At 43.5% G+C, this 12,048-nt stretch overlaps 1 protein-coding gene across 2 annotated transcripts in view; it reads right to left on the bottom strand.

Moving 5' to 3' along the window:
• Positions 1–10,346, bottom strand: part of Ube2e3 (ubiquitin conjugating enzyme E2 E3) — a 51,682-nt gene extending 41,336 nt beyond the window's left edge. The window contains exons 1-4 of one of the 2 annotated variants that reach the window (XM_052182780.1): positions 10,248–10,337; positions 9,622–9,694; positions 8,966–9,187; positions 7,187–7,237 (exon numbers count right to left, since the gene is read on the bottom strand). In XM_052182780.1, coding sequence (XP_052038740.1) covers positions 7,187–7,237; positions 8,966–9,159 — 245 coding nt within the window. In that variant the 5' untranslated portion in view covers positions 9,160–9,187; positions 9,622–9,694; positions 10,248–10,337. Of the gene's footprint in view, positions 1–7,186; positions 7,238–8,965; positions 9,188–9,621; positions 9,695–10,247 lie in introns of both variants that reach the window. The other variant, XM_052182781.1, reaches the window with a different exon arrangement.
• Between the last annotated feature and the right edge of the window lie 1,702 nt (positions 10,347–12,048).

The raw sequence follows: 12,048 nt of genomic DNA, 5'->3' as shown, positions 1-12,048 counted from the left end.
AAAAGCCATAAACATAAAACAACAACTGTTCACAGTAAAAGTCAGAGGACCAGATCTTTAAAGTTTAGAAACTTTAACCACCAACTCATAAAGTTGAACCATTATTAGCGATGCTACTTTAATCACAATTAAGCATCACAGGTGTCATAAATAAGCCAAAAGTGTTTACTTATGGCTCCCTATAAACTGCCACAACATTCAGAGATGAGACCTCAAAGTCACATCTAAAAACAATGTAACATATAAATTTGAGTGATAAGTTCTATAAACCTGGCCTATCACTCTGAGAACATTATATAAATTTTGCTAAAAGCAGCTCCTAGTGACAGAAGACTATCATATATGCACATGCTATCAGCTTTAGACTTTCCTTAAAATCTTGTTCTGACAGCAGGCGCACCACTGAGCTCGCTAACTTTTACAAGACAGTCCAGCAGCAGCAGGAGTATTACCAAGACAAGACTGGCACAGCGTCCCGTGTTCCTTACTGTGAAGGAGCCGGACTGGTACCCACTACCCACTGGCCTGCCTCTGAGCAAGAAGAGTAAGTAAAGCCTATTAAGTAATCCCTACTATGTGAGAACCTACCAGACCTTCCCTCCCATCAGGGAAGAGAATTTCCTCTCAAGAGCGGCAAAGGCGGGACATTTACTTCGAGTTCAGAGCCTGAAACTAGGTGGCTGACACTAGGGAGCCTTGGTCTGACCAGGCTGGCTTGCTTGTAATAAAATCTTCAGCCATAAAAAAGTCTGGTTCTGATAGCTTTCCCAACGAAGCACAGACATTCTTAACTGCACAAAGCCTCTCATCAAATTCAAAACCCATAAAAATGGACTACTCGTACAGTAACCCAGAGAAAAATGGAGATCTATCATCTGTGCACAGGAAAGCCATAAGCAGAAAACTCTACTCTGCCCTTACAAGGGAGAAGAACAAAGAGCTGGCAACCTTGGCAATGCTTCCTATAAACAAAATCCTTCAGAATGATACCTCACTCCCTAAAGAGAAAGGCCAGTACCACTAAGCTAGAGGAAGAAGCTTTCCCCTCCAACTTAACCACTTGAAACTCACTTTGGGCCAGATTCTAAAACCATGCAGTACCAACATTTTGGATACTTTCACAGAGGAACACGACAAAGACAATAAACACGACAAAGACAATAAACACACACACAAAGACCCACAAACTCTGAATACTTTTCATCAGGTTTTCAAACAGTACTATTTCAAAGAGAAAAAGCTTACTTTCAAATCTGAAGTTAGCTAAGATGTATGCCTGACTCTTTCACATACACGGTATTACATCTTTTAGATTTCTCAACAACTCTTAGATTTACTTTTTAAATTTAAGCCAAAAGATGGATCTCCAAGTGGGGCAGTCTCTGGATGGTCTTTCCTTCAGTCTCTGCTCCACACTTTGTCTCTGTATTTGCCTACAACTCATCTAAGCGTCTCTATAATGGCACCAAAATTAGAATTTGGTGTTTCTCTTTTACAGCCTAATTTGACTAAAATGCTTCAAGACAATACATATTTGAAAATGAAACATCTTGTATGTGTTAAAGGATATATTTTCTTTGTAATTTTGTATATCTAGAATGAATAGAAAAATTAAGGCAGTATTTTAAAAGCAAAGTGAGAAAATAATCCAATATAAAGAAACTTTAAAGGAAATACACTAATAAATTATACACGTTAGGAGTAAAGAATTCTAAATCTACATTGTTTTTTCTAGTAAGCATACAAGATATAAAACAATAAAAGCAACCACCCAATAAGCCAAAACTAACGACTGAGAACCTGGAACCCACTACTAGGCCCTGCCGCTCTGAGTACCACGGCTAAGAGCTGAGGCTGCACTGGGCAGCGCTTACTTATACACACGCCTAAGCTGTGTGTTCTAACCTGTGTGTTCTAAGCTCTCAAGACCCAAAGAGCTAGTAAAACTGGCACAAAATAACTTAGTAGCAAAGCCAAATTATGAGCTGGCCTTAAATTACTTATCGTTTCTACTTATCCCACTTAGTATGAATATGCACAAGTCTTTAGTGTAGAAACATTAAGTCTTTAGCGTAGAAACATCCCTAGTATGATTATGGAGTGCTGCCTCAAGTAGGCATGAAGCACAGTAATCACATCATACTGCCTTTCCAACACCTGACAGTTCACGCACCATGAAACATAACTAGGCCCAAAGCCTGAAATAAAGAAGTATGAAACTGTGGCAATATGCCACTCAGGCAGGCTAATACTTTTAATAATGAAATTTAAAAGCAAATGAAGAGCATGGCTTTCTTGCTTGTATATAATTCAGTTAGTTTAAAACTCAACACTGGTGATTCCTCAATGGTGTCTTCCTGTTTGTTTGCTTTGTGGCACTTGGAGTCACACTTAGGACCTCATGCATGCTAAGCAAGCACTACCACTGACACTATGTCTGGCCCTTGCGTACCTATCCCTTATGTTTCCTTAATATTTCTTAGAACATCATAGATAACAATCAGCCTAAAGCCAAACCATGCCAAGGGTATTATCAACAGTTATGAGACCGAAAAGAAACATTGCTGAAAGCATTTCTGTGCTTCAAAGCTGTGATTTGGCAGGTACTCATGCTATCAATTCTTGTGCTTCATCATACATTGTAATAATTGTAATGTAAGACACAAGCCACTGACAAGAGACGGGGGCATCAGTTAGGAAAGAATCATACGTGAAAATAGTCAAAAGTGAACTGTCCCCTGACCTAAGAGACAGAATGCAGGAATAGTTAAGCACGATGCCCCTCCCAGCTTTACTGGTGCTTTTGTTCTGATCATTCCTGGGGGAGGGTAGCTGTCTTGTGCTTTACAAAGTACAGCAGCACCTCTGACATCTACCTTCTAAATCTAGTGGCCTTTTTCCTCAATTCTCAAGAATAATGCTGTCTCTAGGCATTGGTAACCGTTCCCAAGATAGGGCTGGGGGCCCTAGGGCAGTGACCCAATATAAAAACCACTGATTAAGAGACAAAAGAAAAATATCACAAGTTTAATACAGTTTATCCTCTAGAATTTAAGCCTCTAGAAAAAAGCCCAAATGCATTGACACACATGGGAAAAAAGAAAATTCTACATCTATTCTCTAAACCTGTGTCTGGGTGTTGTAATAATAACTATTATTATTTATTTAAAAAAAAAAGTCATGTTCTACTCTCTAAATCTCAACACCTAAGCAAATCCGATTTTTCTGATAACCAAACACAATGCATCTGCTGTTACAGAGTTGAATTCAAGATGAGAATATGGTATAGAGTGCCAAACAGTTTTGTATGGAGAACACAATTTACAGTATGTAACTTTTCAAAAGTACTTATTGTTGCCATCTCCTTCCTGACTTTATCTGAAGGGAGCATTAGCAGATACTAACAAAGCCATGACCTTTGCAGGGGGCTCTTTCAGTCACTCCTCTGGGGGCAAAAATGTCTTTAGTCTTACAGCAATCAAGTCCTTCTGTACTGGTTTACATGCAAAAAGTAAGATTACTGTGAATCTCAATTTCTTCTTATAATCAAATAAAAGTGATAGCTTAGAATTTATTAGAATAATCATCTTAAACACCACTACTGAAATAAGGACAAACACATGCACTCTTTAATGTTGTCTTTCAATGCAAAATAATTATTTTCCTGGAATGCCATGTTGTTTAGACTTGAGAAAATGGAAGAATAAAAATAAAACATAACTTATTAGTGCGACATGCTGCTTATTGAGCAGCAGAGCAGGATCTGCACCCAGACACACTGACTTTTATACTAGGACTTCAAACCTTAACACACAAATCTTCAAGTCTTGTTAAATTCAAGGTTATGAGTCCTCACCTCTGGAGGAAAAAGTGGGGTGGGGGACAGCACTCTGCACTTCTCACAATTCTACATGTGTTGCACAGGTGTGGTCTGCAGCTCACTAAGCAAAGGTCTGATCTACCATGAAAAGCAGTTAAGCAACCTCCAGAAGAAGGTAGAAGAAAATCCCAGATTGAGTTTAGGAATAAGTAAGGAATTATCAGCTTCTCATTCAGAAATTAGGTTTCCAATTTTCCTTTTCTTCAGGGGTAAGTTGTCAAAATTTGTAAACACCTGCTTTTAGGTTTTACCATAAATTAGACATTTCCCACATCCAAAAACTATACTACCCTAAATGTTTGCATACAAATAGATTCTACCTAAACATGCTAAAGAACATTTTAGAAACATACATTTGCACTTGTTTATATATAGAGAGAAATTAGGGGTCAAGTTAAAAGTATAGATAGCACCTTTCTAAATTCGGAGTTTCTACAAGCTGTGCCAGTAAGACAAGGTCACCCTTTTATGAATCACTCCACAGTCTTATCAACAGGTTTCTCTAAAAGCAGAGCAATGCACACACAATTTTCTTTCAACCTCACTAGCATATGATTATTTATAGCCAAATCTGAAGCCTGGATGGCAAAACTATAAATGTAAACCAGTAAGAAAATAGTTCATCAGCGGCTAATCTTCATGGGCAACCTGCTTAGTTTGAAGTCACCTAGGAGACACGCCTCTGGCCACGTCTGTGAGGGTGTTTCCCAAGAGAACTGAGAAGGGAGTCCCATCCTGCCTGGGAGCAGCAGCATCTCATAATTCCAAAGTGGAAACACAATCAAATCACCAAGGAGAACATCGTTATCAATGTTCTTACTACCAAGAAAAAGAAGGAATCTACCAACTTATAATCAAATTTATTTAAGGGTATACAATTCAACAATTAGACAATATTTAATCACGGTAGGTGATTAAACCTAACTAAAGAATAAAGAAGAAAATTTCAGAAAAATCTTTCTACTCGGAGTAATCTGGCTTTTCCCCCAAAATTTTCCTGCATTTCATTCAACTTTTTTTTTTCTGAGATACACATATTGATGGCATCCTAAGTAAAAAGTAAATTTAAAGCATACAATCTTCATTAAGCCTCACAACAAACATTTAAACACCTTTGAATTTTGAGAACACAGTGGTGTTCTTTCCCAGATCTGACATGAAGGATATGTGTGTGTATACATACACATACACAGACATACACAGACATACACAGACACACACAGACACACAGACACACACACACACACAAAATAAATTTAGACTTCTCTGTCAAAATTCAACACTGCCTACATTAAAACAACCTGCAAAGTTCCTATCCAGTAAAAAGTAGACCTTCCATACAAAATCAGACATACCAAAGTATCTGGTCTTTTTACAAGTAAGGCATGTAGGAGAAGAAAGCCTAACTTCAAAGTGCTAAGAAACAATTTATAAAGCCTGCTTTTTTTCTAATTTCTTATGCAGCGGCAAAAAAAGTCAGGTAGCAAAGAAATGGGGAACTGAAAGGCATCGTCTGCAGTACTGACAGCTATCAAGCCCAGAGATACAAATGGCTGTGTGCAAACACGGGCCAAGCCTCCCTTTCCCACCAGTCTAACTGCCAAATGCCAAGCACTATCTCATGGACTGATACACAACTTCAGGACAAATCAAACTGCACAGTAGAGAGGTTCTATTTCCTCTAACATAATCTTGGTGACCTTGTAGAAACATCCTGGGCTTAATGTACAAGCTGGTTTGCATCAGCACTACAGCTCTGCTCAGAGGCATTCAACACAGCTACCATAGATTCATTCCTGTCCCCTGGATTTTGCTATTTGCAGAAAAATCAACTACCTTTGTAAATGTTTGATCTTACAGAATTTTTTAATAGCAGAGATTTCTCTCTGATCTTTACATCTCTCATACTGGGAGAAATAAGTATATATGTTGCAAATTAAGTTATTCTTTCAGAGAGCAAACAACTTGACCTTCTTAAATGAACACAGATTTAGGAGGATAGACAGAAATCCCTCAGTTTACTTATTTTTAAAACAGCAAAAATGCAACATTAGTCATTAGTAATTAGTTGTAAATTTTCTAAAAACTAAAAAAAAAATGAAAACAATTTTATTTTTATTAAACATAACCACAATATTATCACAACATGTAAAAGCAAAATTTTATGCTCTGCTAATCTTTTAAAACCCAGTGCATATATCACACTTTTAGCATGTCATTTTGAACCAGCCACAAATAAAGCCATCAATGGCTACATGTGGCTAGTGGCTGCTGTATTTGATAGCATAGCTCAGAAATTAATACTTTAAAGTTAGACATACCTACTATTAAGTAAGCTATTAATTTATTGGAAAATGCAGAATCAGATCATCTTTTCAACAAATCTGATTAACATACACAGTAAGAGGTCAATGGATTATATTTTTGTTTATAAATGACTTAAAGATCTTTCTGATCAACACACGCAATATAGAATTTGTAGCAGAAATGAATTAAACACTGAGGAATTTTCCTACCAAACTGTAGCATCACTTCAACTGTACCAGCAACTCTTTCTATACAAATTATTTAAATTGATCTCTAAATTTGATTCATTTCATAAGCCATATAAAAACCACTGTTCAAAAATTTTAAAAGTAACATATATGATGAAACAAACAAAAAAAAAAGGAAAAAAGAAAAAAAGCACTCACTAGCTACTTGGGTTCCAGTCAAATTCTTTCCACAATTACAACTTACTACTTACTAAGGATTTTCTCAAGTAATTAGGACAATTGCTTAAAACGTAAGTAACTCCAACAATGCATCCTCCAGAAAACAACTGAAACCAATCGTTTAGCACATAAAATTTACCCTAAGGCAAGTTACTGAATAAATCAAAAAGAACTGACTATACTCCTGTTTATTGCATATACATTTTCTAAAACTGCATTCAGCAATTTCTAAATTTGGAAGGTCAGTTTAGCTTGCACACAAACAGTTCTTTAAGGCTGAGACTTTTAGAAATCACTGAAATATGGTTGTGAACAAAACTGCTCTACAGACATCCATACAACAGCAGCCCCGGTCCCACCAAGCTCAGCTGCACACAGTCCTGTACTCAGGAGCTCACCATGCGCACACGCTAGTCTCTTCTCCTTTCTATTTAGTTTATCTGGTTAGTGCACTTTTAGTTTTTGCACTTCAAAAGGGAAAAGGAAACAAATGAAGCCAGCTTCTTGGGCTGCACATATATTCAGGCAAGATCATTCATCTCTCAATATTTTTCCAGAACTCACAATCCAAACAACAAAATTTGTTTCTTACCTGCAGTTAGGAGGGGGATCAAGGGTGATCTCGGCTAGCTCCTTCTGAATTCTGTTAGTGAAATGAGAACAAACAAAAAGGATCTGAGGTAGTCTGCAGAAGACCTGGGGAATCACACTGCCCTCTACCACCATGCAGTTAAATGCAAGGCTGGCTTTGCCTTCAGTAACGCTAACATGGCTGCTTCCTCTTTGTTCTCAGAGGCATAACCCAAATCCCTTAGCGGAAACTTCGCAGCTCTTTTTCTCACGTGCAGCTGTAAATAAGTGTGTCACTCACACCTGATCTGGGAAACAGCCCCTTCTGACTACTCAGTGACGGATATATAATCTATTAAAAAACATTTTTTACCAAAGAAATTCTCTTTTCAAGCTTATATGCAAATGAGACAGAAAGGGAGGAGGGAAAACACCAGAGATTTTGACAATGACTTCAAGTCACTTTTTACTGAGCTAAGAATTAATAGAGGGCTACAAGAGCACACTAACAGTTCTGGCAATATTTTAGCTGCCAGAAAAGTTTAAAATTTATAAATATCTTTGCCAATGAAAATTTCAAACTGGCATTCCTATCAGCTGCGTGTCTTCTCTGATTTTTGATACACCTTATCTGCAGTGGGGAAGACAGAGAAATACATAAGCTGGAGGCATAAGCAAAAGCGATTCTCTTCAAATTCAGGGCATTTTTCAAAACTCAGAGCATGTTTAATACGTTCTTCCACGGTAGTGCAACAAATTGGTCACTTCAGATTATTTCAAACACTGTTCCAGGTTAATAAAATATTCTAAAGCTGTCAGCATTTGAGCGATGGTTAAGATCCATACAAAAAGTTTGAACCACAATAAAATACAGCATTTGATCAGTTTTTACATTTTGCTTCCTTCGTTTACGGCCAATAAAAAACAAAACAGACAGACAAACAAAAAACAATGAAACACCGGTCTTGGATAAGGTGGGCACATTCCACCTTAATCATTAGTTTCTCTAGATATCCCAACACAGCTGCCTCTTGGAGCCCCACTGGCAGAATCTTTTCAGTCACCACAGAAAACAGAAGTCAACAGAGAAGAACCGATCTTTCACTTGGACTCAGAAACATTCCCCCTGTTGTTAACCTGTCAAGCTCATCCATGATGCTGGAGTGAGAAGGACCAGGGTGTTTTCAGTCACTGGGTGACACCTAAACTGTAACCGGCTGCTTCTGAGTCATATCTGCCCTCACATGAAGGTGGGAGAACGATAACTTACACACAGTTACACCTGTGCCACAAGATTTAAAGTCCTCGTCAGACAAATAGTAAGCCCAATTTAAAGCACGCTTTAAGAGCTGCTTCCCACTATAGCCAAGCCTGGTGTTTACCAATTTCCTGGTAAATATTGTCATTTTTGACCATTCAATTTTATGGAGAGAAGCACTGATGATCTCTCGAAACTGTCAATGTCACCCACACGTGACTCACAAAAGGAAGCCTCTCCAATGGGCCATCTAATTTGGATTCACCAAATTTCCCTTGCCAGCTCCTTCATCTGTCAGAGTGAGCCCTGGCTCTCCTCGAGGCGATCCTCGAGTTGCCATCATGCAAGACAAAGTACACTTGCTTTAAAGTCCATAGTTGTGGGGAATCTGCGTACATACCACACGCAGAATGACAGCCCACTCGAGTTCAAATGCGTTTGATGGAGCAGTATTTCTGAACTATTGCCACTGAAGTTAAAGCCAACAAAAGCAACCAATGAGAAGGGAACCTGACAGTGTGAGTCCTCCCTTGTAGACATTACCTTTTAGCACTAGTGGATAACTTAGCAGTCGTTTTGCTAGAGAGTTTGGTGTTTTTCTTCTGCTGGGTGGCAGAAGGTTTTCTTTCTTCCTGTTCCTCAGGCTCTGGAGCGGCAGGATCTCTCTGGTCTGCATCTGAACTGCCACTGCTGGTGCTGGGGCTCTCATCATCCGACCTTTGCCTATCACTGGACATCTTGGTGAAGTTATCTCTGGGAAAACTTCTAAGGAGAGAAGGGGCCCATACAGAAATATTAGAGCTTAAAAAAAAAAATCAGCAGCATGCTCCTCTCTCAGTAAGCACCTTTGAGAGTGTTTTATTGAAAAGGATTCGAAAGTCCCTGTACTTATGGTACAGCAAGGTTAAAGGGAGTCTGATATGTATTATAACGCAGGCATTGAGGGATTTACCAAATGCAAGTCAGAAAACCCACTCACATTTTTTTCCCATCCCTTAGACAATCTATCAATTGTCTACTTTCTCAGAAGGCATGAAACAGATTTGCCAGGGAACTTGGGCAACGGGCATTAATAACATATGACAACTGTAAATAACAGATCTCGCTGAGAATGTTCAGAAGTCACTAATACCGTCTAAATATTTACAGGCTGACACCGGTCTGAGCTACCAAATCCTCCTTCCCAGAGGGAAACATACCCTGTTAGTCGCCCATATGCTTATTTACGGTGGCGGGTCCTCCCGTGCGCACCGAAAGCCTTTGAACACAGCACTCGAATAAAAAAAAAAAAAAATCAACTGGCAGCCGCCCCGCAGCCGTCCCCAAGGCCGGCGACGAAGATTCACCCGGCCAAGCCCGAGCTGCCACCCGGGGAAGGGCAGGATCCAAACTGCACCTTCTGCAAAGCTCCCGGTGCCACCGACGTTCCCCGCTCAATTCCTCCCTCACCGACCGACATTTTGTCAAAAAAAAAAAAAAAAAAAAAAATCCGCACAGCGGCCAAAAGCCCGAGAGCAAAACAAACAAATAAACAAACAAAAGCCCTCCCCCACCCCCCACCCCCAGAAGTGCAACAAATTGGCGCGGCCCGCCCCGGGGCGAGCGCCGGGCCACGCAGCCCCGCGGTCCTTTGTGGGGAGGGCCGCGCAGGGGACCGCGCCACTGCGCCCGCCCGCCCGTCCGCCCGCCGGGGGATGCGGGACCCGCCGCCCCGCGCCGCCGACGGCCGAGCGCGGCTGACTGAGGAGCGCGGCGCCCGGCGCGAACAAAGCTGCCGCCCCCGGCCCCGCCGCCCCCCACGCGGGCCCCGGCCCCGCCGCCTTACCTCGGCCGCCCGCCCGGCCCGCTCGCGCGCCGCTACGCTGTGGGGGAGGGAGAGCGCCGAGGAACCTTCCTTGAGGAAATGGAGGCAGCCTGGGGGGGGGACCGGGGGGGGCGGGAAAAAAAGCCGCCGCCGAGGCTCCGGCCCGGGAGTGTGGAACATCGAAAGTCGCAGGCGGCCGTGCAGTGCCGCGCTGCGGCCGGAGGGTGGCGCCGCCCCGCGCTCCGGGAGCCACGGTAGGGTGGGCGCTCCGCCGGCCGAGGCGCAGGGACGCGGGAGCCCCCCGCGCGCTCAGCCTCCCGCCGCCCCGCTCGGCTCGGCTCGGCTCGGCTCCTCCCGGTCGCGCAGTCAGCAAGTTCCGAGCGGGCGGGCGGGCGAGCGAGCGGGCGGGGGAGGGGCGGGCGCGGCGGCGGCGGTGCGCGTGCTCGCCACTTGCCGGGCGGAGGGGGCGCGAGCTGTTCCCGCGCGCCCCCGCGCGAGCGCGCTCCCGCCGCGCCTCCTTTTCCCCGGTGGGGGGGGAAGGGTGGGGGGTTTCGGGGGCAGATGCGCAGGCGTCCGCCCGCGCGCGGCCGGGACAAAGAGCGCGGCGGGGACCAGCGGGCTGGCCCCTGCGCCCTTGGCCGCCGCTAAGCTCGTACTGGAAGAGGAGGAGGAGGCGGGGGCGCGGTCTCGCGGGGCCGCGGGTGGCTTCCGGCCTGAGCCCGCCTCCGGGGCCGGCGCTGCCCATTGGACTACCCGCCCCTGGGGTTAAGGGCCGACGGTTCCCCGGGAATCCCGTACCTAAGCGTGAACCCTGGCGCGTGGCTGGGGCTTCCCCAGTGCCCCGGGAGGCAGGAGATGAATGGTGTTATTGAGGAGGCTAGGCACGCAGGCAAAGGAAAGCTGCTTCTGGCCCCTCTGAGCTGAAGGAAGTAGCAAGGTAAAGGAGTCCTGGGCTCTGACGAGGTGGATTGGCTTCTGAGACCGGGGACCAACCTCAGCTAATCTCTCTGGCTCCCGTCCTGCTATGTGGCTGCCAAAGGGGACTTGCCCTCTGGACGCTTTGAAAACTTACAAATCCCAAACTGTTTTTTAAATGTCCCGCTCAAGATGTAAAGAGTGGAGTGAGGAAGTTTAGGGGCTCTAACCTGACACTTGTGGCTGCGGGCTCTGCTTTGCCAGAGAGACACCACTTCTGGACAGAGAAGCCATGGAGGGAATCTATGGCAGTGTCTTCATTAAATGTTTTAGGTAGGGATCATGAAGGTTGCTTTACGCCTGCCTTTCTTTTTGCGGAATCTTCCAGGGGAGGCCAGTTTTGCCCCGAGCACAAAATAGACAAAAGTCCAGAAACTTCCTGTTTGCAGCTCCTAAGACCATGTTCCAGTGATGGAACCTCGAAGGAATTTGTGCATTCCTCTCCCACAAGTGTCCGGGGCCAGGGGTGCTGGGAGAAAGAGTTCACAGAAGGAGCTAGAATGGCGGAGCCGTACCAGATGAGCCAATGCTCAAGAGAAAGAAAAATGAGAGTGAGCCAATGTAATATTTTTCCTCCAAATAGGAAAGCTTTGGTAAAGAAGCTACTCAAAACTATAAATAAGTCACATCTGTAACTTTTCAGAGACATATTCGGTGAACTTACACACACGGGCTACATACTGGTATATGCTAGGCACATAAACTGCTTTCAAAATTCGTGTGGCCAGTGCCAAGTCTCCTTACTTCCTGCCGAGAGCTCTGTGACTGGAAAGAGACCCCATTACTGACATTCACCTGGATGGAAGGAAGGATGTTCCGGTTTGAACAAAGTCGGGTCTGAAGAGGG

Source organism: Apodemus sylvaticus, chromosome 5 (assembly GCF_947179515.1).
Source record: "Apodemus sylvaticus chromosome 5, mApoSyl1.1, whole genome shotgun sequence".
NCBI lineage: Eukaryota > Metazoa > Chordata > Mammalia > Rodentia > Muridae > Apodemus > Apodemus sylvaticus.
The sequence above is the reverse complement of the archived record's forward strand: the minus strand, read 5'-3'. Positions and strand labels throughout refer to the sequence as shown.